This window comes from Lipotes vexillifer, unplaced genomic scaffold (assembly GCF_000442215.2).
Source record: "Lipotes vexillifer unplaced genomic scaffold, Lipotes_vexillifer_v1.1 scaffold426, whole genome shotgun sequence".
NCBI lineage: Eukaryota > Metazoa > Chordata > Mammalia > Artiodactyla > Lipotidae > Lipotes > Lipotes vexillifer.
The window spans coordinates 3,094,463-3,121,633 of NW_006779491.1; the positions used below are offsets into that span (position 1 = coordinate 3,094,463).

The window sequence follows — 27,171 nt, forward strand, 5'->3', positions numbered from 1 at the left end:
GAATCTCTTGCTCTTACTCATCCCCCCTCCTAGGCAGGTGGCACTGGCCTCCTTTTCTCTAAGACCAGGGCAGGGAGAGAGCACTGTGGTGCCCAAGGGTGCCCTGTTGCCATGGATGGACCAGCTGGGCCCCCAGAACCTGCCGTCATCATCTCCTGGCTCCTTCAGTTCACAGGCACTGAGGATGGCCTACCTTAGGAGCATCTGCACCATGTCCTGCCCCACACAGTGACCCTGTGCCCATCTGGCCTGCAGGTGGACTGGGGCTGCCTCCCTCAGTGACCAGGTACAATCTTTCCACCGAGCAGGGCCTGAGGTGGATTTCAAGGTGGCATCCATGCATCTCTGAATCTGGTCCCCTAGCATCCCCCGACCCACCCCTGTAGCTCCCAGAAGACAGAGAGTTAGTTGACAGCCACCCCCCTTCCCCTCCCCCATCCGTGTCACAGTGTCCACTCTGTCCTTGTCTCCAAAAACCAGGCCAACCACCCACGTGCCTCACTGTACCAGTCCAGACACGTAAGCTGCAAACACCAGCAGGCGTTTCAGGCGCAGAGTTCTCAATCTGTGCCCTGCATGGGGGCCTGAGGGCCGGGGGTTTTGGGGAGCAGGGAAGTTGAAGACTCACAGATGCACCCCTGAACCCCTCACCCACATCAAAACCAGAACAGGTCTTTTTCCATCTGTTTTGATTTTATCTGTATTTATTCATTCTACAAATATTTATTGAGCACCTGCTATGTGCCAGGCACTGTTTCAGGTGCTAAGGATATAGCAGTGAATGAAATAAAGCTCCTGTTTTCATAAAGCCGACATTCTGGAGTGTGGGGGAAGACAATCCGAAAACAAATAATAAGGACTTGCACTTCTGGGAAGGTGGAGCAGACTTACTTCTCCCTACCCTCCTGCTAAGTACAACTGAAATCCCGGACATTATACATAAAACAAACATAATAAGCCTCTGAGAGGTGGAGGGAAGACAGTAGGCTGGCTAAGGACACAAGGGGTAACACACTGGTGAGTACTTATTGTCTCCTACATCCCAGATTTGGAGCCAAAAGGCACCAACGCCCCGTTGCCCCCCCCCACCACCACCAAAAACGCCTCTAAAAGTCTGCTTTCTAGTCAAAGAACCGGAAAAGGGCCAGCCTACCAAGACAGAAAACTTTTAGCAATAACCGCTCTACCCAGTCACCCATCACAGGAAAAAAACAAAAACAAAACAAAGAAACCCCAAAACAACAACAACAGCGAAACCACCCTGTGGCTCTACCCCGCTCATGCCAAGTTTAGATCTCATGTCATCAGGCTATAATGAGGCACTCAACTGCACGCCCACGTCCTGCCGAGCTGGCACCAGAGTAGGGAGCTGTGACTTTTGCCCTGCTTGATGGTAATATGCCCTACCTACCCCTGAGTGTCAGTGGAGGTCACCTGGAGAGCCTGGACTCCCACCCCCAGTAGGCAGTAACTAGTAAGAACCCTCCCTATCCCTGTTGGAGTGGTGTCAGAGGAGAAGTGGTGGGGAGTCAGGATTTTCACCACTGCGCAGTGGTGATGAAGGCATCCCCCTCCCTGTGGTGTCAGTGGAGGCAAATTGGGGAGGAGTAATGAGGCACTTCTGCCCCTCCCAACCAGAGTGGTATCTGCAAAGGCCTAAGGGGGTCAGAACTCCCACCCCTGCCCAACAGTAACCAGGAACCTTTCCATCTTGAATGTCAGTGGTGGCCCAGTGGGAAACCTGGATTTCTACTCCTACCTGGCATTAACAAGGCAGTGTTCCCCCTTCCTGTGTCAGAACAGTGTCAGAGGAAGTCAGCTAAAGCAGAAGGTTTAAACAAGATCCAGAGTCTCATAAAAAAGAATACCCCAAATGTCAAGTTTGCAACTAAAAATCACTCACCATATCGAGACCTGGGAGGATCTCAACTTGAAAGTAAAAAGACGAGATCCCAATACTGAGATAACAGAGATGTTAGAATCATCTGAGAAAGATTCTAAAGCAATCATGAAAATACTTCAACAAGCAATTACAAACACCCTTGAAACAAATGGAAAAATAGTGTCAGGAAAGAAATAAGTCTCGGGAAAGAACTAGAAAATATGAAAAAGAAACAAGCAGAAATTTTAGAACTGAAAAATACAATAACTGAAATAAAAACTTCGGTGAGTGGGCTCAACAGCAGAATGGAGAGGACAGAGGAAAGAATCAGTGAACTTGAAGATAGAAGTTACCTGATCTGAACAACAGAGAGAAAATAGACTTTAAAAAAATGAACAGAGCCTCAAGGACCTCTGGGACTATAACAAAAGATCTAACATTGGAGTGCCAGAAGGGGAGAGGAAAGAGGGTGCTGAAAAAATACTCAGAGAAATAATGGCTGAAAAACTCCCCAATTTTGTAAAAGACATAAACCTACAGAGTCAAGCTGAGTGGATACCCAAACAGGATAAACCCAAAGAAATCCACACTATGATACATCTGTGTTTTAAAAAAAACCTAAAGCCAAAGAAAAAAAAATTAAAAGCAGCAAGAGAGAAGCAATACCTTAACTGTCGGGCAAACCAATTTAAACAGGGGATTTTGCATCAGAAACCATGGGGCTAGAAGGAAGTGACATGACATTTCAACTCCTGAAAGAAAAGAATTCAGAATTCCATTTCTAAACAAAATATCCTTTAGGAAAGGAAAGGGGAGATCAAGACATTCTCAGATGACGGAAAACTAAGAAAATTTGTTGTCAGCAGACCTATCCTAAAAGAATGGCCAAAGGAGTTCTCTAAACAGGAAAAAATAAATAAATAAATTAAAGAAGGCATCTTGGAATGTTAGGAATGAAGAAAGAACATTTTTACTTTTCCTCTTGAATTTTCTGAATCATGCATGATGATTGAAGCAAAAATTATAACATGGTCTGATGTGGTTCTAAATTACTCAGGAAATATTTAAGGCAATTATATTATTGATGGCAGAAGATTAAGGGACATAAAGTGAAAACCACATAATCATATCAATCAATGCAGAAAAAAGTTTGATAAAATTCAACATCCATTTGCGATTTTTAAAAAAATCTTGCAGAAAGCTAGGAATAGAGGGAAACTTCCTCAGCTTGGTAAAGAGCATCTACAAACACCTACAGCTAACATTATACTTAATGGTGAAAGATTGAATGCTTTCTCCCTAAGACTGGGAACACCACTCTTACTCAACATAGTGCTGGAAGTTCTTGCTAGTGCAGTAAGGCATGAAAAGTAAATAAAAGGCATAGAGATTGGAAAGGAAGAAATAAGCTACACCTATTTTCAGATGACATGATTGTCTCTGTAGAAAAATCTAAGAAATCTACCCCCTCCAAAATGCCTAGACCTAATAAATGAGTTCAGTATGGTTTCAGGATACAAGATAAAAATACAAAAAACAATTATATTTCTATAAGCTAGAAAAAACAGTTGGGCAACAAAACTAAATAATACAATACCATGTACACTTCAAAAAGTGAAATAGTCATAAATCTAACAAAACAGCTACTTGACTTGCTTGTTGAAAACCACAAAATGCTAATGAAAGAAAGAAAAGAAGATCTAAATAAATGGAGAGATATACCATGTTCATGGTAAAGATGTTGATTCTCCTCAAGTTGGTATAGAGGTTTAATGCAATTCCCATTAAAATCTCAGCAACATTTCTTGTAGGTTTAGACCAGATTATTCTAAAACTTATTAGGAAAGGTAAAGGAACTAGAATAGCTAAAACAATTTTGAGAAAGAAGAATAAAGCAGGACGGATCAGGCTACCCAGTTTCAAGACTTACTGTATAGCTACAGTAATCCAGACTGTGTAGCATTGGTGGAAGGATAGGCCTACAGATCAGTGGAACAGAACAAAGAACCCAGAAATAGACCCACACAAATATGCCCAACTGATTTTTGACAAAGGTGTAAATCCATTCAGTGGAACAGGGAATAACTTTTTCAACAAATGGTGACAAACAGACGAACAAACAAAACCCAGTCTTGATCTAAACTCCTTACTTTATATAAAAAGTAACTCTAAATGGATCATTGTCCTCGATATAAAATGTAAAACTATAAAATTTTTAGAAAAAAATTAGGAGAAAATCTTTGGGATTTAGACCTGGCAGAGAGTTCTTAGACTTGACATCAAAAGCGTCAAAGGAAAAATTGATAAAATGGATCTCATCAAAATTAAACACTTTTGGGACTTCCCTGGTGGCGCAGTGGTTAAGAATCCTCCTGCCAGTGCAGGGACATGGGTTCGAGCCCTGGTCCGGGAAGATCCCACGTGCCGCGGAGCAACTAAGCCCGTGCGCCACAACAACTGAGCCTGCGTTCTAGAGCCTGCAAGCCACAGCTACTGAGCCCGTGTGCTGCAACTGCAGAAGCCGGCACGCCGTGGAGCCCGTGCTCCAAAACAAGAGAAGCCACCGCGATGAGAAGTCCACGCATTGCAACGAAGAGTACACCTCGCTCACTGCAACTAGAGAAAGCCCGCGCGCAGCAACGAAGACCCAATGCAGCCAAAAATTAAATTAATTAATTAATTTTAAAAAATTAAACACTTCTGCTGTGCGAAAAACCTTGTTAAGAGGTTGAAAAGATAAGTTACAGACTGACAGAAGCTATTGGAAACTACATATTTGACAAAGAACTAATATCTAGGATATATCAAAACTCAACAGTATATAACAACAATAGCAAAACAATCCAATTAGAAAGTGGGCAGGACTTCCCTGGTGACGCAGTGGTTGGGAGTCCGCCTGCCAATGCAGTGGACGCGGGTTTGAGCCCTGGTCTGGGAGGATCCCACATGCCGCAGAGCGGCTAGGCCCGCGCGCCACAACTGAGCCTGCGCTCTAGAGCACTACTGTGCCCGCTTGCCACAGCTACTAAGAGCCCACGCACCTAGAGCCCATGCTCCGCAACAAGAGAGTCCACCGCAATAAGAAGCCCACGCACTGCAAGGAACAGTAGCCTCCGCTTGCTGCAACTGGAGGAAGCCTGTGCACAGCACCTAAGACCCAACGCAACCAAAAATAAATAAATAAATTTATAAAAAGAAAGAAAGTAGGCAAAAAACATGAACAGCCATTTTACCAAAGAGGATACACAGATGGCAAATAAGCAAATGAAAAGGTGTTCAACACCATTAGCCATTAGGGAAATGCAAATGAAAGCCACAATGAGATATTTCTACGTGTCTCTCAGAATAGCTAAAATTAATACATAGTGACAGTGCCAAAAGCTGGTGAGAGTGTGGAGCAACTCATCCATTGCTCTAGGAATCCGATTCAGTGATATAAAGGAACAAATGCTTGATACACACAACTTGGATGAATCTCCAGGGAACTATGCTGAGCAAAAAAAGCCCCAAACATGCATACTGGGTGATCCCATTAATACAGCATTCTTGAAATGACAAGATTATAGGAATGAAGAACTGATGAGTGGTTGCCAGAGGTTGGGAGCCATGTGGGTATGCCTATAAAATGGCAACAGGAGGGATCACTGTGGTGATGGATGGAAATGTTTTGTATCTTGACTGTATCAGTGTCAATATCCCGGTTGTCACTATATTTGCAAGATGTTACCATTGGGGGAAACTGGCTAAAGAGTACACAGGGATCTCTCTGAATCACCTCCTACAACTGCGTGTGAATCTGTAATGATCTCAAAATAAAATGTTTAATTTAAAAACAAAGAATAGGGGCTTCCCTGGTGGTGCGGTGGTTGAAAGTCCGCCTGCCGATGCAGGGGACACGGGTTCGTGCCCCGGTCCGGGAAGATCCCACATGCCGTGGAGCGGCTGGGCCCGTGAGCCATGGCCGCTGAGCCTGCGCGTCCGGAGCCTGTGCCCCGCAACGGGAGAGGCCACAACAGTGAGAGGCCCACGTACTGCAAAAAAACCCAAAATAAATAAAATAAATAAAAACAAAGAGTAAAAACATAATAGATAAAAAGACACAAGAAGAAAAAAGAAGAAAAAAAAAGACACAAGAGAAGTGCAGGGTGTTATGAGGACTGTGGTGAAATTAAACAGGGGTATGTGATAGAATGTGATGCTCCATCTTGGTTGAGTCATCAGAGTTGAGAGTTAGACCTGTTCAGAGTAAAGATCCCTGGTTGTAAAGACTAGAAAATCACTTCAAAAGGAACTTATGTAAAAGAAGGGAATTTATAGAAAGTAATTGTGTAAGAACTTTTGTTGCCAATGAAAGAAACCCAATTCACACTGGCTTGAGGGGGGAAAAAAATCCAAAAAAGGAATTTGGGCTCCTATGATTGAAAGTCCAGGAGTAATGGCTTCAGCTCAGGGATCTAGCTCCTTTTTGTGGCTCTGCTTCCTTTTGAGTCAGCTTCATTCTCGGGGGAGGGGGTGACCAAATGGGCTCCAGCAGCTCCTGGCTCAAATCCCACCAGCTTGGCACCCCAGATAAAAGATGAGCCCTGCTTTCCCAATAGCTTCAGCAAAAGTCCTGGGAATGAGTCTCGATAGCCTAATTAGGGTGTCACATGTCCATCCCTGAACTGATTACTGTGGCCAGATGGAAGTGACACTCTCATTGGCCAGGCCTAGGTCATGTGCACACCCCTAAAGTTTGGGGGAGAGGCCAACCCCACAGGAACCACACGGCCCAAGAGGAGGGGAGTAGTGGTCCCTTTACAGAATGGGTGCTGGTCAGGCCAAACCAACAGACATGTACTCATGGAATCCCAGAAAAAGCCTCTGCTTCTTCATTCTCTGTCCTCATGTTCTGAATTTCCATCACTTCCGTTCAAACAGACATCCCAGATTGAGCTAGACCCTTCAGTTTCATTGTTCAGAAGAGAGAACACTGTATCTGACTGGACCAGCTTGGGCCAGATGTTCCGCCCTCCTCCAATCATCTGTGAACAGTAGGGTGGGGTCACCTACTAGTCCCTTTGATGGACAGGGCAGTTCTTAGAGGGTCCAGACTGACACCCTGCAGCTGTCTATTATAGGTACTCAGAGTTTCTAGAGGACCTAAATTAGTTTCTTATGAAAAAGCAGGGGAATCTCCTAAAGGTTTTTTTTTTTTTTTTGACATAGTGACAGTGCCAAAAGCTGGTGAGAGTGTGGAGCAACTCATCCATTGCTCTAGGAATCCGATTCAGTGATATAAAGGAACAAATGCTTGATACACACAACTTGGATGAATCTCCAGGGAACTATGCTGAGCAAAAAAAGCCCCAAACATGCATACTGGGTGATCCCATTAATACAGCATTCTTGAAATGACAAGATTATAGGAATGAAGAACTGATGAGTGGTTGCCAGAGGTTGGGAGCCATGTGGGTATGCCTATAAAATGGCAACAGGAGGGATCACTGTGGTGATGGATGGAAATGTTTTGTATCTTGACTGTATCAGTGTCAATATCCCGGTTGTCACTATATTTGCAAGATGTTACCATTGGGGGAAACTGGCTAAAGAGTACACAGGGATCTCTCTGAATCACCTCCTACAACTGCGTGTGAATCTGTAATGATCTCAAAATAAAATGTTTAATTTAAAAACAAAGAATAGGGGCTTCCCTGGTGGTGCGGTGGTTGAAAGTCCGCCTGCCGATGCAGGGGACACGGGTTCGTGCCCCGGTCCGGGAAGATCCCACATGCCGTGGAGCGGCTGGGCCCGTGAGCCATGGCCGCTGAGCCTGCGCGTCCGGAGCCTGTGCCCCGCAACGGGAGAGGCCACAACAGTGAGAGGCCCACGTACTGCAAAAAAACCCAAAATAAATAAAATAAATAAAAACAAAGAGTAAAAACATAATAGATAAAAAGACACAAGAAGAAAAAAGAAGAAAAAAAAAGACACAAGAGAAGTGCAGGGTGTTATGAGGACTGTGGTGAAATTAAACAGGGGTATGTGATAGAATGTGATGCTCCATCTTGGTTGAGTCATCAGAGTTGAGAGTTAGACCTGTTCAGAGTAAAGATCCCTGGTTGTAAAGACTAGAAAATCACTTCAAAAGGAACTTATGTAAAAGAAGGGAATTTATAGAAAGTAATTGTGTAAGAACTTTTGTTGCCAATGAAAGAAACCCAATTCACACTGGCTTGAGGGGGGAAAAAAATCCAAAAAAGGAATTTGGGCTCCTATGATTGAAAGTCCAGGAGTAATGGCTTCAGCTCAGGGATCTAGCTCCTTTTTGTGGCTCTGCTTCCTTTTGAGTCAGCTTCATTCTCGGGGGAGGGGGTGACCAAATGGGCTCCAGCAGCTCCTGGCTCAAATCCCACCAGCTTGGCACCCCAGATAAAAGATGAGCCCTGCTTTCCCAATAGCTTCAGCAAAAGTCCTGGGAATGAGTCTCGATAGCCTAATTAGGGTGTCACATGTCCATCCCTGAACTGATTACTGTGGCCAGATGGAAGTGACACTCTCATTGGCCAGGCCTAGGTCATGTGCACACCCCTAAAGTTTGGGGGAGAGGCCAACCCCACAGGAACCACACGGCCCAAGAGGAGGGGAGTAGTGGTCCCTTTACAGAATGGGTGCTGGTCAGGCCAAACCAACAGACATGTACTCATGGAATCCCAGAAAAAGCCTCTGCTTCTTCATTCTCTGTCCTCATGTTCTGAATTTCCATCACTTCCGTTCAAACAGACATCCCAGATTGAGCTAGACCCTTCAGTTTCATTGTTCAGAAGAGAGAACACTGTATCTGACTGGACCAGCTTGGGCCAGATGTTCCGCCCTCCTCCAATCATCTGTGAACAGTAGGGTGGGGTCACCTACTAGTCCCTTTGATGGACAGGGCAGTTCTTAGAGGGTCCAGACTGACACCCTGCAGCTGTCTATTATAGGTACTCAGAGTTTCTAGAGGACCTAAATTAGTTTCTTATGAAAAAGCAGGGGAATCTCCTAAAGGTTTTTTTTTTTTTTTTTTTTTGTACGCGGGACTCTCACTGTTGTGGCCTCTCCCGTTGCGGGGTACAGGCTCCGGACGCGCAGGCTCAGCGGCCATGGCCCACGGGCCCAGCCGCTCCGCGGCATGTGGGGTCTTCCCGGACCGGGGCACGGACCCGTGTCCCCTGCATCGGCAGGCGGACTCTCAACCACTGCGCCACCAGGGAAGCCCCCTCCTAAAGGGTTTTGCGATAAGGGATAGATGATGAATGGGGATCCCTGGGAGAAAGGTGGAATCCTCAGATTTCCCCTTGCTTTCCGTCTGGGTGCTCTGAGGCTGACACAGAGAAGAGCAGTGGGTATGGGAGGTGGGCTGCACTGACCTTGAGGAATGCAGGGGTAGTGATGTTGAGGGACCCAATGGGTGGCTGGTGGAAGGGGAGGCTGGAGGCCCTGAGACAGTGCAGCGTTGGCAGCAACAAAACTGAGCCCTTGATGTGTAGGAAACCAGTTATCAAGACAGAGACTGGGCAACAGGTACCTGGGAACCAGACCGGGTGCAACTGGAGCAAGGCGGGTACCCCACTTCTGGTTCTACATGTTACTGCACAGTCTTGATCAGAGGAAGCAGACAGGAGGCCATTTCTAGAGTGGGCGCTGGAGCAGAGAAGACCAGCATCCTGGCCAGCTGACTCTCCTAGCTCCACACCCCCCTTCCCTTCTCTCCAGATGTGGACAGGACAGATTCTTCAGCTCTGGTTGACATCCACATCAGGTGAGCGCAGCCAGGAGTCCCCAGCTGTGCCCGGAGGAAGTGTGAGCAGAGCGCCTTAATCTAACAGAGAAAGAGCTTGGAAACCAAGTCGGCTAAATTGGGAGATTGGGACTGACATATATAAACTAATATGTATAAAATAGATAACTAATGAGAACCTGCTGTGTAGCCCAGGGAACTCTACTCAGTGCTCTGTGGGGACCTAAATGGGAAGGAAAGCAAAAAAAGAGGGGATATATGTATACATATAGCTGATTTCACTTCGCTGTACATCAGAAACTAACACAACATTGTAAAGCAACTATATCCCAATTTAAAAAAAAAAAGAAGTGGGTAGTAAGGATGTTGATAATAGTGATGGCAGTAATGAGGGCAAACCTTTCTTGAGTGCCTACTCTTTCCAGGCGCTGTTCTAAGATATTTTTAGTGGGTCGTTTCCTTTAATCTTTGCAACAGGCCTGTGACATGGTACTCTATGAGGCAGAGAGGCGAAACACCTTTGCCAAGGTCACTCGTGAACAAGGGTGATTTAACTCTCATGGAAAATCAGCTACTAGGGCATCTGACCCCCCTCTACTTTTCCATCATCAACTCCAACTAACCTCCTCACACCCCCTCACTCGGCACCTCAAGCCTCCTACAGTTTGTGGCGTGCTTCCTACTGCCTCCTGTCTCCACGCCTTTCCACATGCTCTTCTCTCCTCCTGGAATGCTGCTCCCCCTAGTAAACTCTCACTCATCCTCCGAGACCGACTGCAAGCGTTGTTGTATTCTGGTCACTTTCCCTGATGACAACCTGTGGATGGAATGACTCGCTCTCTTCTTGCCTCCCAGTAATGAACTCTGTGGTGTCTGCATCACAATGTACAGATAACGTCTCCCAGGCCAGACCACGGGTGGGGCAGGGATCAAGTCTCATTCTTCTCTGCGGCAGCACATGCTCAGGTCTGGATGTCTGGTGGGTGTGGTTTTCTGTCCCCTGCCCACCCTCACCGTGGCACCTCTCTCCTCGTCTCTTGGCAGCCTGGCGTGGGGCTCCTTTACCTGCTGCATGGCAGCCTCTGTCACCACGCTCAACTCCTACACCAAGACGGTCATTGAGTTCCGGCACAAGCGCAAGGTCTTTGAGCAGGGCTACCGGGAGGAGCCGACCTTCATAGACCCTGAGGCCATCAAGTACTTCCGGGAGAGGTCAGTGCACATGGGGTCACCTCTGGCCACCACTGGGAATCAGAAGCCCGAGGCCCGGCCTCAGTGGCCACAGGCCGCCAGTCGAAAACTAGAGTGATCTGACAGAAGTGTTCTGGGGGGTTGCGGGTTGGAAGGGGCAGGCTGGGTGAGGCAGAGTTTGGACCCCACTATGTTGGAATTTCTGGGACATTTTAATGTTTTATGGGGCATGAGGTTGCCTTGGGCTTATGTGAACAGAGCCTGAGAAACCAAGAAGGGAATCAAGTTTGAGTGTTTGCCCTTGGGCCCCATGCTTCTTAGAACCAAGATAGGGTCACAGAGAGGCAGAACCAAGGTTTCCTTCTTGTGCTCTGTCACAGCACTGAGTGAAAAAAAAGACTCAGCAGTGGGATCGGTGACGGTTGCTAGAGGAGGAGGGCTCCTCAAGGTCAGGGACCACATCTGATCACCTGAGTCCTTAGAGTCCAGCTGGGAATAGAGAAGATGACAATAAATAGTAGGTGGATGGATGTATGGTTGGGTGGGTGGATGGATGGATGGACGGTTGAGTGGATGGACAGATGTATGTATGGTTGGGTGGGTGGTTATATGGATGAAGTGATGGATGGATGGGTGATGGATGAATGGATGCTGGATGGATGCATGGATGCATGGATGCATGGATGGATGCATGGATGGAAGGACAAGCAAATGGTTATCATATTTCCTGGGACCATCTCCTAAATAAACTACCTGTACCCAAATCTTTATCACAGCCTGCTTTTGGGGAGCTGATTGGACATGCCATAATGCCTTTTGGTGGCAGGGAACTGAAAGGTTCTCAGGACTGATGACAGAGTCTGAGGAGGAAAAGGGGGGAGGAGACTGTGGAGCTGGGCGGCATTGAGGAGTTGGACTCTCCGTGGGGCACATGGAAGGGTTTAAGCCAAGAAGTACCACGGTGGAGGATGGTGGGGGCCACACCGGAACCTCCCTCTGACTGCTACAGACCCCATCATCTCTCCCTTGCCCCATGAGCCTCCTTTCTGTCTCTTGAACACTACAAGCTCATCCCCACCTCAGGGCCTTTGCACCTGCTGTGCCCCTGCCTGGAATCCTCAGCTGGCTGGCTCACTCAGGTCTTAGCTCAGATGTCACGTATTCAGTGAAGCCTTCCTTAATCACTTCATCTAAATTTGTACACCCCCATACACCCTGTCCCAGTCACTCTTTATCATTGCTATTTTTTCATAGCACCTACACAACCTGACATTATTTTATTTGTTTATCTGTTTGGTAGTTTGTAGACCATGAGCTCCATGATGGAAGGGCTCTGCTGACTTCTGTATTTTGAGCACCACTGTATTTTGAGCACCGAGGACTGGGCCAGGCACCTAATAGGTGCTCATTTAACATTTTGGGGGTTAGTTTGGGGTGTGTGTGTGTGTGTGTGATTGGCTGAATACTTCTCTTTGGAGACCTCAGCCCTGACTGCCTTGTCTACTTTCAGCTCAAGCCCCACCATCACTGGGCAGGTTCAGCATCCCAGCGCCCCTTCATCAAAGTCCCAGGTCAGTTGTCCAGTCCTGGTCCTGTCAGGTGTGGTCATGGAGGTCAGGCCAGCCTGGCACACAGGTCCGCCTTGCTCATGGCTATGGACAGAGCACGTCCACTAGGAAGGTGGTGATGACTGGCAGAGCACAGGACCCATAGTAGGTGCTCAGGAAATGTTTACAGCAGCTACATGAGCAGCCTGGTGTCTAAAGCTGCTCCATTAACACCGCATCTTCTGTTACCTGGGCTGTGGGAGAGCCCGGAACATCCATGGGCACCCTCGTTTTGCTGAGGCAGAAGACAGGACCTCTTTGTACCTCATCAGCAAGAAGCTGCTGTTCGCTGGTCCTGAACAGCTCAGGCCCCAACAATGTGGGAGAAGATAAATGCTTCCCAGCATATGTGCAGAATATCACTTTACACGTTCATAACTTGAACATTATGCAGAGGTTCATCAAATTTTATTTCCCTTCCTCTCCAAGGAGAACATTTCAGCTTAGCTGGGCTGTTCTTTTTTTCTTTCTTTCTTTCTTTCTTTTTTTTGGTGCCTTCTCTGCAAAGAGCTCAGAGCACACAAACAGATGTCTACACAGGTCTGTGGGGACCCAGCAGCAGGGCTGAACTCCTGCAGTGGCCAGAGTCCCTGAAACCATAGCCAGGGACGTGAGGGAAGAGATCCTTGAGCCCCCCTGCCCACGTTTCTTACTCCTTGGGGAACAGGGCGTGCTGTGGAGAGAATAGGGGTTTGAGGGCCCCCCTGACCTGAATTTTCCAGTTCTGTCTTCTCACTGCTATGTGACTTGGGGCAAGTCACTGAGCCCCTCTGGGTCGATTTCCGCTGACCTAGAGTAGGAGAACCCAGAGCTCTCGTCATCTTGGGAAGGCTCAAATTGGACCCAGGTCACGTGGTAAGCACAGTGCGTGGCACATGGAGGGCATTTCATGTGTCCCTTCTGCGACTGATACAAAGTACAAAGCTTGGGAATGACTAGTTTAGGATGGAGGTGAAGACAGTGTTGTGGATATTGGGCATCTAAGAAGCACGTTAATAACCACAGCAGGGACTTCCCTGGTGGCGCAGTGGTTGAGAGTCCGCCTGCCAATGCAGGGGACATGGGTTCATGCCCCGGTCCGGGAGGATCCCACATTGCCGCGGAGCGGCTGGGCCCGTGAGCCATAGCCGCTGAGCCTGCGCGTCCGGAGCCTGTGCTCCGCAACGGGAGAGGCTACAGCAGTGAGAGGCCCGCGTACCGCAAAAAAAATAAAAATAAAAAATAACCACAGCAAACAGGTGGGCGAGGTGCGAGGTGGACTGTGAATACAGGAGAGCGCTGTGGGATAAGACGTGCCGTTGGAGAGGGTGCAGGTTTTCCCAGGCGCCCCCCGCCCCCGCCTTTGCCATTCCTATCAGTGGGGAGCCACCCCTGACTGAGTACAAGATGGTGCCCTGTGGAGGCTGATGGAGTAGGAGGGCCCATAGTGCTGCCCACCCCACTGCACCCCATCCCTGTCTTGCTGGATTTTTCTCTGCAGGAGCCAGTTGTGAGTCTGAAGAGTGATCGGGCAGATTCCGAACCGTTTTCAGAGGCTGTGAAATGTAGTGGTGTGTGGAAGAAAGGTATGGGTGTGTGTGTGTGTGTGTGTGTGTGTGTGTGTGCGCGCGCGCGCGCGCGCGGGCGCGTATGCATGTGTAGGGGCCAGTGTGCCCCTGTATGTTGGGCTTGTGGGGGAGGGCGAGCCTGCTTACTCTGAGCAGACTTGCCTGTCCCAGCTCTGAGAAACATCTGGCATTAAACCCTCCCAGCCTCACCCTGCCTATCGTCCCCAAGAAGGGCGTCTTAATCGGGCCTCCCAGGGGAGGGTCGAAAGCTGCAGGACGAAAGGTAAATATCTGCACATCGGGGCTTTCTTGAATGCTTGATGTTCAGATCTCGTTTAACAATGCGGGGAAGGAAATGAGACCCTGTTGGATTGGACTCCAGGGGGAATTCAACTGAGCCAGCATCCCGCTCCCAGGGAAGCCGCCGTGGGTGGGTGGGAGCAAAGGGCCGGGGCCTCCAGGGAGGAGCACAGCTGCCCTCCCCAGGGTCAGATCACCCCGTCACATGCCCTTGCTCCAAGGCATGAGGTGCGCGTCCCAGTCTCTGAACTTGTGCATGCACTTTATCTGCCTCCGCGCCAGAGCAGTGAGCTTTCTCGGCTTCTGCTCTGTCCCTGACACCTAGAGCCACAGATGCTCAACAAGTTATTAACTATCCATAGTAATTATATTGTTCATTATAGTGGTGCAGTCCCCTCTGTTGCAAGCACTGTTCGAGGGCCTTACCTGTACACTCTCACTTAACCCTGTGGAAGCCACGAGGAAATAGACCAGGGCTGGAATGAGCTCTGCAGTTTATTAGTTGTGAGTCCCCAGGTGAGTCACTCACCTCAGAGCCTTCCAGCCTCTTCCATCATCTGCCGGCCCCCCTGGCTCTGGTCTAGGGAGTGCAGCAAATCACCCTGGGTGCTGCGATGGGGTCTTCTGGAGGTCACTCCAGGTGGAGGGCTGGGCACCCTGGGGAAGGCAGAGGCTAGAGAAGCCTTCACAGACGAGACCCTCAAGCCAGGTTTTTAAAGGTACGCACAGTGTGCATGGCCAGATGGGCAGTGGGTGGGAGAAGGCGTTCCCAGGCACAGGCAACAGTGCGAGCAAAGGCCAGGACGGGCAACACGCAAGGGTAGTTAGGAAACTCTAAGCAGTTTGGTGTGATTTGAGAGTAGGGTATGGGTGGGAGTTTGGCCTGGCTGTCTCATCTCTCTCATCCTCCCACAGCATTTGAAGAGCGGTGGGGGGGGGCTGGCGCAGTAGCGGACTGGATGTTACTGGGATGAGAAGGCGGCATGAGGACCATCCCCAAGCCTCCTTCCTGGGTGCCAGGCCTCATGGGGCTCTGGGCAGATGCAGAGCAGCTGCACCCCAACCTGGGGGCGATTGGCTTGGACATAAATCGTTCTGACATAGTGGAGGACCACCCCCTCTTTACCCATCCCCATGACTGGAGCAGAAAGGCCCGTAAGGACCCCACTCCCCACTGGCTCTGCTCTCTCTCCTGTCTGTTGTCAGGAACCTTTGGAAGGGCTGGTCTTCACCTCCTCACCTCCCCTCATGGCTCGACCCACTGCAAGCTGCCCTCCACCCCTGACTCCGCTGACCCAGCTCCCAGAGGCCTAGATGATGTGCACACACCCTTCCCCCAGCTCCCACCAGCCCCTCTTCTGGGCTCCAGGCAGCCCCTCCCACCCCGTCCTCCTTGTTCTGTTAAATGGAGATGCTCCCAAGGTCAGTTCTAGGCCCTTCCTTGACATTAGCCTCAGCGGCCACATACGCACCAGGACTCCTGAGTTCTTAGTCCCCTCCTGACCCCCAACCCCATATCCAGCCACCTCCCTGGTGTTTCCACTCTGGATCTTCAAAGGCATCAAAAATCAACACGGCCAGTACCCACTCATGATGGTCTCCCCCAAACCTGGTCCTATTTCCATGCTCCTCCCCAGGGTGGTCCTGCTTGTGCAAGCAGACATCTGCACATCATGTCAGGACACCCCAAATCCAGTGCTTTTCCCCTACGGGTGGGTCACTTCTTTTTGTCTTCACTCCCGTCATCCTCGTCCAGGGCAGCAGCTCTCACCTCCTACGTGGAGGTGAGATGTAAATCCCACATCTGTCCTCCCCCAGCAGCCAAAGCCTCTTCACTCTGCTAATGTGATCAGGGTGCCTCTACCCTCCTCTTTCTGCTAAAACACTGCAGTGCCTCCCCACAACCCCAGGACAAAGCCCAGCTCCCCCCCATAACTTATGAGCCTCCCTGTGGACCCGGGCCCCTTCCCCTGCACACAGCTGCCCCTCCCCTGGAAGTTCCCCAGACAGAGTCGCTCTGCTTCCATGCAGCCCCAGGATGGCTGTCCTCTCTATCTGGGGTGCCCCCCATTCTTTGCCTTGTTGATTCTGGGCCTGCAGATCTTACCTCAAGCATCGATTCTTCTTTTTCTTTTTCTTTTAGAATCAATTTTATTTATTTTTGGTTGTGTTGGGTCTTCGTTGCTGCGCACAGGCTTTCTCTAGTTGCGGCGAGCGGGGGCTACTCTTCATTGCGGTGCGTGGGCTTCTCATTGCGGTGGCTTCTCTTGTTGTGGAGCACGGGCTCTAGGTGCGCAGGCTTCAGTAGTTGTGGCACGCGGGCTCAGTAATTGTGGCTCATGGGCTCTAGAGTGCAGGCTCAGTACTTGTGGCACACGGGCTTAGTTGCTCTGCGGCATGTGGGATCTTCCTGGACCAAGGCTCGAACCCATGTCCCCTGCATTGGCAGGCGGATTCTTAACCACTGCACCACCAGGGAAGTTCTCAAGCATCGATTCTGAACTGGACTGAATTCCCCCGCCCATCTTCTCTCAGCACTGGCCACGGATGCAATTTCCATGGGGCAGGGATACAGGTCCACTCCCTTCTTTATTCCCAAGTAAGGGATGGATGGAGAGGGTGACAGCAGAGGGGAAGGAGCCTTGTGGGGAGGTCGCTGGTCAGTCTGTTGGCCAAGGTGACCTTTGTCCTCTAGGAGCTGCCACTGGTCTTGCTTGCATGGTCTTTCCCACACTGCTGCCGCCATGCTGAACAGCACGCTGCTCAGGTGCGCGCACCTCTGCTCACCTGGTCTTTTGACTTTTGAGATAAGTCAGGCGTAGAGGTTTTCATGTTGTCAGGGGGCCTTTGGAACTGTTGAAGGCGGGCATGCGGTGCGGGGGTAGGGGCTCCACTAACGCTAGTGATTGTTTTCCTGAGTAGTAATGTCTAGCCCATGCTGTTCCCAAAATAATCTCAAGGTGCTAATATCTAGAGGTCTCTTTTTAAAACCCAATAGAGAAACAGGAGGTAGAACTGTCAGCCACACACAAAGATCAGGGGAGGGCGTTGGCACTGTGGCTATTTATCTTCCCTGTATTTTCCAACTGTTCTGTATCATGATGATCTTACAAAATGGCAAAAGAGAAAAAAAAAAAATCTTTTAAAAAACCCATTCATTTCTGCCGTCTTGGAATGGCACTTCTGCTGGGATGTTATAGAATCTTAATCTCCTACCTGTGGTCATTTATTTGACAAATTTTCTTTTAATTTCATCCTTCATTCCATCATCAGTGCATCATTTAAAAATCATCGTGGGGCTTCCCTGGTGGCACAGTGGTTGAGAGTCCGCCTGCCGATGCAGGGGACACGGGTTCGTGCCCCGGTCCGGGAAGATCCCACATGCCGCGGAGCGGCTGGGCCCGTGAGCCATGGCCGCTGAGCTTGCGCGACTGGAACCTGTTGCTCTGCAACGGGAGAGGCCACGGCAGTGGGAGGCCCACGTACCGCAAAAAAAGAAAAAAAGAAAAAAATCATTGTGTTCTTTGTCCTCTGTGACTGTTTCTTAGCCATTTAACCTCTGAGATGTGTTCGATCACAGCTACCTCTTACCTGTCTGTTTCCACTCTTGCTGCTTGAATATTACTTCTCAGGGATGCCTTGCACCTCTCGCAAGGTGCCCAGAAATTAGAGATGGCACCATGGAAGGTTCAGGGCCCTCCCAAGATTAGCTCGATGACCAACGCTTTGTGAAAGGAAAGCGAAAAGAACAGAGTGGTCCTTGAACTGGAAATGATCCTGCAGGACAGCTGCTCCCTGACCTCCATGTTTTCTCCAAATATCAGCCCAGTGGAGGCGGGAGGGCTCCGGGTGCCCTCCTTCCTACCGTCACTACTGCGGGCTCTTCGGTGAAGCTCATTTGCAGCTGGGACTGTGGGGAGGGCACTGGAGGCCTGGGCCCACTGGGTGACAGCCCAGGACGTAGAGGGTGACTGGGCTGACCTTTTGCGGAAGCTCACAAGTGCCCAGAGCCCAGGGTCCAATGTCTAGTTCCTCAGATATGGTCTGGGGCCCAACAGCATCGACCCCACCTGGAAACCTGTTAGAATGCAGGCCTTGCCCCAGACCCACTGCCCCAGACCCACTGAACCAGAATCTGCATTTTTAAAAGTTCCTTGGGTGATCTGCGGGCACCGGCACATTTGGGAAACGTTGGGCTAGAGGACAGAGCACATGCAGCCCGGTTATGGGTCAGTAGGTGGACATGGCCAGTAGAGGCCAGTGGATAAAGAAGGGTTCTACACCTCAGTGCTACTCAAAGTGTGGTCCCTGGACCAGGGCCCATTTGCAAACGTCCATGATGATATAAGGAGAGGAACTGAGACACGTGTTTGGAAACTTTCATAGTGAGTTGATATCGCTGGTACACCCAAGCTTACCTTTTGTGTGTGTGTGTGTGTGTGTGTGTTTCATTTTCTAGCAACTCATTTTTATTGTATTTTATTAAAAATTTGGTCCGAGGTAGATTGAAAATTAAGGGGGAAAAACCTAGTCCTTTATCAGATGGTTTGAGAAGCCCACCAAGTAGACTGCCACTTTATACCAGGAAGTGACTGGAGTTTTGGGAAACAAGCCAGCCTGGGGCAGCAAGAAAGGGTTTGGCTTTGAGGATGGTGCAGAGAGGGCCACGGCAGCTGGAGAGCATGCTGGGAGCCGTGTGCTGGGGAGGCCTGGGGCTCCCGCCACAACAGAGGTAAGACCCAGTAGACCTCTTGCCAGTGCCCCAGCTGCTGTGGCCACACTTGGCTCTGGAATTAGATGGGCAGGTGCCAGGGGTCTCTCTGTAAGACAAGACATTTGTTCAAACCATCAGATCCTTGGAGCCTCCCTGCTCCATCGCTTGCATCCTTCTCTTCTCTCAAAAAGAGCAAATGCCCAGATTCCAGATGTTGTGGGTCATTGGGGCAGTGACTCTGTGACAGTGTGGTCACGCCCCTCACCGCCATTTGCACACCTGCTGGCTGTTCTGGGAGAGCCCAAGTTGGATGGTGCCCAGCCCCACTTTCCACTGGGACCTCATAGTGCAGGTGTACCCATGGTGAGTCCGACAGAGCATCCCTTGCCAGCCGGGAATCTGCAGGGCACAATGGAAACAGGCTTGGGCCTGTTTCTTTTTTTTTTTTTTTTTTTGGTTCCCCAACTAGATCATTACTCCCTAGTGACAAGAAGGAGTGTCACTCAGGCTGGAGACAGCTAAGCCTCATTTGGCCAAAGCCAGTGGTTTCTTATTATACTACGCGAGCTATATTTGGGCAAGTCAGAGTGGTGTCATGTAATCCTACATGAAAAAGGCCATCTTGTGGTCAGGGCACTGTGGTTAATGGGTGAGGAAACAAGGTTACAGACCCCTGCATCGGCAGGCAGACTCTCAACCACTGCACCACCAGGGAAGCCCGGGCCTGTTTCTTGATAAACCTGAGTTCAAATCCCTGCCCTGCCACCAGCCAGCTGCCGGGGTGGAGCTGGCCCATGAGAGCAGAGTGTACAGATGCCTTCCTGGTGCCACGTTCGGTGACATCACACGTTCAGTGATGTCCAGGGGTGTTTGACACTTTGAAGCCTTTTCTCTGCTTCAGATCAGCCGTGCTGGGAGTATTCACCCCACAGAGGTCCACAAACACCCCAAAGCAGAGCACTTTCTATTGTAGAGCTGGTTGTTGATCTTTACCAGCACACCACTAGACTTTGGGCAAGTTACAGTTTTCACATCTGTAAAATGGGGATGATGGTAACGATGATGACGATGGTAGTGCCTCTGTGGTTGGGATACAGGTTTGAATCAGTGTAAATATACCGCAAATAATGAGGTGTAAATATACCGCAAATAATGAGGATTTAAACAATGTACAAGTTTATTTCTCTCTCCTGTGAAAGTCTGAGCAGTTACCTCTGTTTCTGTCGCCTTTCCCTAGGGCTCATTCACCTTTCTGCACATCACAGCATCGGCTCACTCAGCCTCTGCTCTGACTCTCCTTGTCCCCAGTTTGGGGAGACTCTTCTCTTCTGGGGCATAAGGCTGTGCTGTGACTCCCTGTGCTTCCCTCTGCCCTGAATCCAGAGGTGTTCCATACTTTGAAACCTTTTCTCTGCTTCTTGGAAAACATCCCTTTCCTGACGCAACGAGGTCAAAATGATGAAATGAAAGGAAGGGGTGTATGTGGGGGTTTTTGAGGGGGAGCATTGGTTAATATGTTAAAATAATATCCTTCTGCATCAGGAGCTGGGAGGTGGAGTCACAGAGTGACCGACCGCAAAGGCCCCAGCGATGAGGATGCCGACAACGATGATAATAACAGTTGTGACAGTAGCAAGTGCAGGCAGTGCTGTAAGAATGCCAAACAGATGGAGCTAGAGCATGTATTATTCACTGAATCCTTATGACAACCCTAAGAGTGGGTACATTATTATGCCCATTTATCAGATGAGGAAATCGAGGCTCAGGGATGACAGGGACGTGTCCAGGCTCAGAGAGCTAGTACATGGTGGAGCCACCACTCCACCCGCTCACAGAGGAGGCGCTGAGACCCGGAGAGGAAGGTGACACAGCAGGTGCATGGAGGGCCTGAGGGGCCCTGGGACCCCCCCCCCCGCTGCCCCTTCTGAGCTCTGCTTCACCCCAAGCATCCCCCACTAGCCCTTCAAAGCACTTATTTAGATTCGTGGGTCACCCCTCACACCACCATCCAAAAAAAAAAAGCCTGTCTTCAGAAAGCACATAATATTTCTTGCTGGAAGCACTTCAAATTAAAGAAGATAGTCATCTAGTGACATCTGAGTATTTCCTTTTCTTTCAATACAAAGCTCAGCCTCCCTGGCTGAACCTGGGCTGCCTCCCCGGTGGTCTGCTCTTAGCCTTGGCTTCCTTTCCTCAATTCCCTGCCTCCCTACCTACCCCGCTCTCCCTTCCCTCCCTTCTGACATTCTTTGGGGTACTTTGTGCCATCGCTGTGCTAGACCCTGAGACTACAGGTGGAAAAGGAGATAAACTCCATCCTTCTCTCTGAGTTTAGAATGTTTGTGGGGAGACCAATGATTAAACAGATTGAAAACCAGTAGTAGGTGCTACTCTGTTCTGAGCCCTCCCTCTGTGCCAGGTCCTGGGCTTCTGACCTCACAACAACCAGTGGGGCGATGGTAGCTGTCCTACGGTCATTCCTACCACCACTGTCCTGCCCATGGCCACGTAGAAAACTCCGGATCACAGAGATTCAGAGCGGGTGAGCTGTCCATTCATAACAGAGCTGGGCTCAGCCACGATCCCGCCTCACTGCAGGGCCCAGGGTCTCAGTTGTGCCCAAAGCATCCTCTTGTCCTCACGTGTTTTCTGCCAGGAAGCACGGGGGTTAGGGGGACGAAGGGTCACAGGCGTTGCCGTAACCAAGCGTTAGCCACTCACCAGACAGCTGCCAGGACCCTGCAGACCGTTTATTTTCATTGGCGAACCTGGTGGAGAGGGCTGCATTTGTGCAAGGAACCAGCTCTTTCCAGAACGGCCACACAGCACAGCAGAAAGACAGGTAGACCTGGGCTGGATCCCAGCTCCCTCTCTGAGAGGCGAGCGCGTCCTGTGGCTTTCAAGATGCAGCTCCAGCATCGCTTTCTCCTGTGAAGCCTCTGCCGGTCCCGACACAAGTGAATCTCAACCCTGGCTGTACACTGTGATCACCGGGCAACTTGAAACTCCCCTGGTGACTTCAGGGGGCCTCCCCATGGAGAACCACTGGCTAGACCAGAGGTTAAACCTACTATCTCCCGGAAGCCAAGTCCAGGCCACCACCTGCCGTACATAATCATCTATTAAACAATGTGCCCATTCGTTTGCATATTGTCTGCGGCTGCTTTTCAACTGCAAAAAAAAAAAAAAAAATCAGATTACGAAAAATCTGTTTAATTTGAGGCTATTTATGTAAAAAATAGTATTAATTTTGAAACCCTAAACTACTATCTGTGGTGATCTCCCTTCATGGAGGTTTAATTATAGGGGGACTTTTGCTCTGTCTATAGGGTTGGAATTTTTTTTTTTTTTTTTTTTTTTTGCGGTACGCGGGCCTCTCACCGCTGTGGCCTCTCCTGTTGCGGAGCACAGGCTCCGGACGCGCAGGCTCAGCGGCCATGGCTCACGGGCCCAGCCGCTCCGCGGCATGTGGGATCTTCCCGGACCAGGGGCACGATCCCGTGTCCCCTGCACCGGCAGGCGGACTCTCAACCACTGCGCCACCAGGGAAGCCCATAGGGTTGGAATTTTTTAAACAAGCCTGTACTATAAGGAAACTAACAAGGATGTTTCCACTAAAAAACAAAAAACCAAAAATCAAAAAACCAAACAAACAAAAATACATCTTCCCTTATACTGAACCTCCCTTGAACTTTCCTATAGCGTCAGTTATCTATAGGATATCTGCCTTCCTATAGCATCTACACTCAGGCCTTTGTTCTGCCATCTGGGGCTTCCTAGGCCACAGAAGGTCCTTGCTAATAAGATCTGTGTTCAGAGTTTGTCTCCTGGGAAGCACAGGCCTATAGCCCCTGGTACAGACATTATCGTAGGCAATCCCGAAGTGTGTTATTTAATGCATGGGATTTTCTAACTCGTGTGCGTGCTTGACTTCCTACTTGACTAGAAGCTCTTTGAGGGCAGAGCCTATGAAGTAGACATTTCCACCCTCTACAGCATCTGATACAAACTACACAGAGCAGGGCCTCAGGAAATCCCTGCTGAATGTGTGAATGAACAATGTTAGGAGACCCAAATTATCATTGCATGAGTATTTCTTTCCCTTCTACTGGGGACACTTCTGGCATTGCTTGCTTGTCAGTCACCGCCTGCCCCACGTCTCCTCTAGCCCCAGGCTTCTGGACACAGCTATGCAACTAGGAATAAGAGGTGATGGGAAGAGTCAGAAAACAGGGGTGGGGCATTTGCTTTGGAAAGAATTGAGGCATCCTTGCGCGAGAGAAAAGACGAGAGCAGTGGAAAGAAGAGGAGGGTGGGGAAAAGGGAAGACACCATGCTGGGGGCACTGGAGAGAGTGTAGGGGGCACTGAAAGTGAGATGTGAGACGAGAGAGGTTCTAGGACAGCTGCAAGGCAAGTAAAAGCAAAGCAAGGAATAGAGGGCCGATGTCAAGGTGCAGGGCCACAGATAAGGAATTGGGGGTGCTTTCAGTGTTTTTTAGGACGTACAGTAATGGTTGGAATTGTTTCTACGTTGGAGGCCTAGGTTATGTTTGTCTAAAGGTGAGGCACATGTGGACCGGACCTCACAGAGCTCTGGAATGTATTTGGGTTACACGTGGATGAGAGCCACGTGGGACTGTGGCCCTGCCCATTCTCTGGCTCAGTCATCGGTGGGATGGGGGTGAGGGTCTAGGTCTGGAGCTGTGTTGGAGAATCTGCAGCTGCTTTCACTCTGACCCTTCCTCTGCTCTGTGCTTGTCATCCCATCCCCGGCCAGGCCAGTAGAGACAGCTCCCTCTGGAACTGCAATGATCTTGAGATGCCAGAGGAGAAATTCTCACAGTTGTTGGTGGGAAAGAGCGCTGTGGCAGAGGTCAGAAGACCAGGGCTTTGTTTTTATGTAGAAATGTCTTTAGGGAATGTTTTGATTTAGTTAAAGAAAGTGACGCAGCTAATAAAAGTCCTTTGCCCCCAAATCAGGAAACAGCGATAAGTTCAAAAAGAAGATTCTAGATTTAATCCGCTACGTTCTCATTATCTGGGGTTAATCACCACTAACCCTTCGGTATATGTTCTGGCAAGTAATGTTTTGTGCATATTCGTGTGTAACTTTTAAGCAAATCAAACTGTACACATTCTCGTGTCATATGCTATTTGCATGTGATTGAACATGTTTTTGTGAGAGCACGTAGGTTTGCATCCCTATTCTGCCTCTAATTTATCAGCTGCATGGCACCTGATTGGTCACATCACCTTTCAATACCTCAGTTTCTTCATCAGTAAAATGGAAAGATAACGATGCCCATCTCACAGGGCCGTGGGAAGGATCCCGTGGGACGATGGGCCACGCTGCTTCGCAAAATGTTCCCCAGAGGGGCGGGGCTGCACCTTTCCTGGTCCCGGGTCTCTGCCAGCTCAGCCTGCTTTTTCTTACACTGGCTTTTGGCTTCTTTTCTTTCCAGGATGGAGAATGGGGATGGGCACGAGGAGGACTTTCGCTTGGATTGCCGCCACGAGAGATACCCTGCCCGTAAGTGGCCTCACCTGCAGGAGCCAGTGCTGCAGATTCGTGAGCCTTCTGAGAAGAGAGGACCCTGGAGATGGGCCAGGCCAACCTCTCCCTGCCCCCCTGCATTCTCCCCGCCCCCCATACTTCAGATGGCGAAACTGAGGCTGGGGTCTTAGCAGAGCAAGTCTTCCGCACACGGCAGCCACGGCCCTTGCAATGGGGTCGGAATGCTAAGGAAGCAAGAGGGACACGGGGGTGCCTTAAAGACAGGCAGGCGAACCACAGCTCCATCCAGGCCGGGGTTAGCCATCGGCTGGACGGGACAACGGCTCCGGGGCAGAGCTAGCCAAGTCGGGGAGGTGATAGCTCACAAGATGTGTCTGAGCAGTGGATACTTGTGGCAGCTCAGAATGCACTGACTTCATATGCCTCACTGTGGGGGTCAGAATCTAGGGCTCTTATTCAGAGAACAAATGTCTGGACCAGAAAGCAAAGGGGAGGTCAAAGGAGAGAAAGGCCTTGCTCTGCACAGAAAAGAAAGGAGCTGAGGCTAAAGTGGCAGAATCTCATCCGAGCCTGCTGAATGCCCACCCTGTGCTCCCTGCCCACCCCACTCTGTACTAAGGGCTTTTTATGCCTGATCTCCTGTTCTTGCTGACCGCCAACCCCTACAGCTGGGATTTCTAACCACACTTTGCAGAAATGCGGGCTCAGAGAGGTGGAGCAACTTGCCTAAGGTCACACAGCTTAGCTAGTCAGTGGCAGAGCCGTTAGAGCAGGTGCTGTCTGTGCCCTGCCTGTATCTCTCAGACCTTTTAGGAAGCTACGGTGCCTCCCAGCTGCCAGTATCTGCATCTCTGTGCCTGGGGGCTTGCCCCACCTCCACCCACAGAAGGCAGGAAGTGCCAGGGAAACTGGCATATAGATACCCCGGCTCCCTCGCCCCTTGAGTGGTATCGCCCCGAGGTGTGTGATTTGCAGGATTAGCCAGGTTTACCAGGTCTAGCAGCTGCCTGGGTTGGCCACCTTCCCTCCCCTGGGCCACGTCCCCTCCTCTGTCAAGTTTCCCTGCATCTTTGTAGTGTCACTCCTTTGCTCCAATTCCTATCTCAGGGTTTGCCTCTGGGGAATCTGAACTAAGACAGCAGAGATTTAAACTCAGATTTGTCTGCCCCCAAGCCCTGGGATCCTAGTAACGGAGTGAGAAATGGCTCTGCTGAGAGGAGACGGAGGCGGGTGAAGGAGCCTGGGAGGAGGCCTGGCTGGAGAGGAAAGGGTCTGGTCTTCACGCTGAGGGAAGAGGCTCCTGTGGGAGACACCAGCCCAGGAAGATGTCCAGAATGCTGACTGCCTACCCGAGGAGCTGGGGTGGTTGCTGGGCCCACAGACTGTGGCTTCATGGCAGGTGTCAGGGTGGGGGGCTTCCTGGAGGAAGGGGTCAGGAGCCAGGGCATGGAGGAGGCTAGGGAGCGCCTGCCTCAGGGATAACAGAAGAGAGCAGGAATCCACCAGATGGGTTCAGGAAGCACATGGTAGGGACACAGGCTGAGAGCCCTGGCATGTTCCAGAGGGCCACTGGCTCCCCTGCTTGGGCCGGAGCCCCCTGAGGCCCCTGCAGAGTGGGCAGGAAGCCCTGGGTGGAAAGAGGTCGTGGGGCTTGTCTTGGGGGCAGCTAGGGAGCTGGGAGGAGGAAAGGCCAGATCCCTGAGGGCTGAGGATGGAAGAATGAGTCCAGAGAGTAAATCTGGCTCTGAAAGCGAGCCCTGGGATGGAAAGTGAGGACAGCCAGCCTCGGCGGAGCCGCAGAAGCCCTCCACCCCCAACCCAGCCCCTCACCTCTGTCCTGGCATCCACTTCACCTCCCAAGCATCACATGCATTCCCCAGGTCAACAGCCTGCAGAAAATTCCATCTTTCGTGCCCTCAGCAAATACTGAGCTGTGCAGACCCTCTGTGCTGGCACTGGAGATGCAGCCAGGAGCCAGAGCAGGCAAAGCTCCTGCCTTGTGGGGTAGGAGTCTAGAGGGAGGGAGAATCAAGAAAGAAGTGAACTCAGAAACAAACATGGTGATCTCAAGTGCTAAGGAACGTGATGATAAAGAGGGATCGGGGGAGGCCTCTTTAGAGCCACCTCTTTGAGGGGCCACTGGAGCTGGGGCCTAAGGAAATAGAAGGAGTCAGCCAAACAAAGAGCCTTCCAGGCAGAGGGACCTGCAGGTGCCAAGTCTCCACAGCAGCCAGCACTGGAGGCCACGTGGCCGGAGCAGGGAGAGCGATGGGGGTTGGGGATTGGAATGCGGGAGGAGATGGGGCTGGGGTGCCCAGGAGGCAGGACCATGGGAAGGAGCTGGCTCTGCAGTGGGGGGGAGGGGCATTTTGAGCACGGAAGAGACTTGCCCAGATTATTTATCTGTATCTGTATCTGTAGCTATATCTATATCTGTGTCTACATCATCTTTACCTATATCAGCATCTATCCATCCCTCCTTCCATCCATCTGCAATGTGGGAAAAGGATGGGAGGGGAGGAAGAGTAGAGGCCAGCAGACCAGCTTAGATGCTGTCCCCTCATCCCCCGGAGTGACGGTGGCCTGACCTGTGGCAACAGAGATAAAAGTGGGAGGATACAAGAACTTTTTGCTGGAAGAGTCTGTCTGAGTGC

At 50.2% G+C, this 27,171-nt stretch overlaps 1 protein-coding gene across 1 annotated transcript in view; it reads left to right on the forward strand.

Moving 5' to 3' along the window:
• Positions 1-25,198, forward strand: part of GSG1L (GSG1 like) — a 223,060-nt gene extending 197,862 nt beyond the window's left edge. Inside the window, exons 5-7 of the mRNA XM_007452837.1 lie at positions 10,686-10,853; positions 24,465-24,571; positions 25,137-25,198. Of these exons, the coding sequence (XP_007452899.1) occupies positions 10,686-10,853; positions 24,465-24,571; positions 25,137-25,198 (337 nt within the window). The remainder of the gene's footprint in view (positions 1-10,685; positions 10,854-24,464; positions 24,572-25,136) is intronic.
• Positions 25,199-27,171: the final 1,973 nt, after the last annotated feature.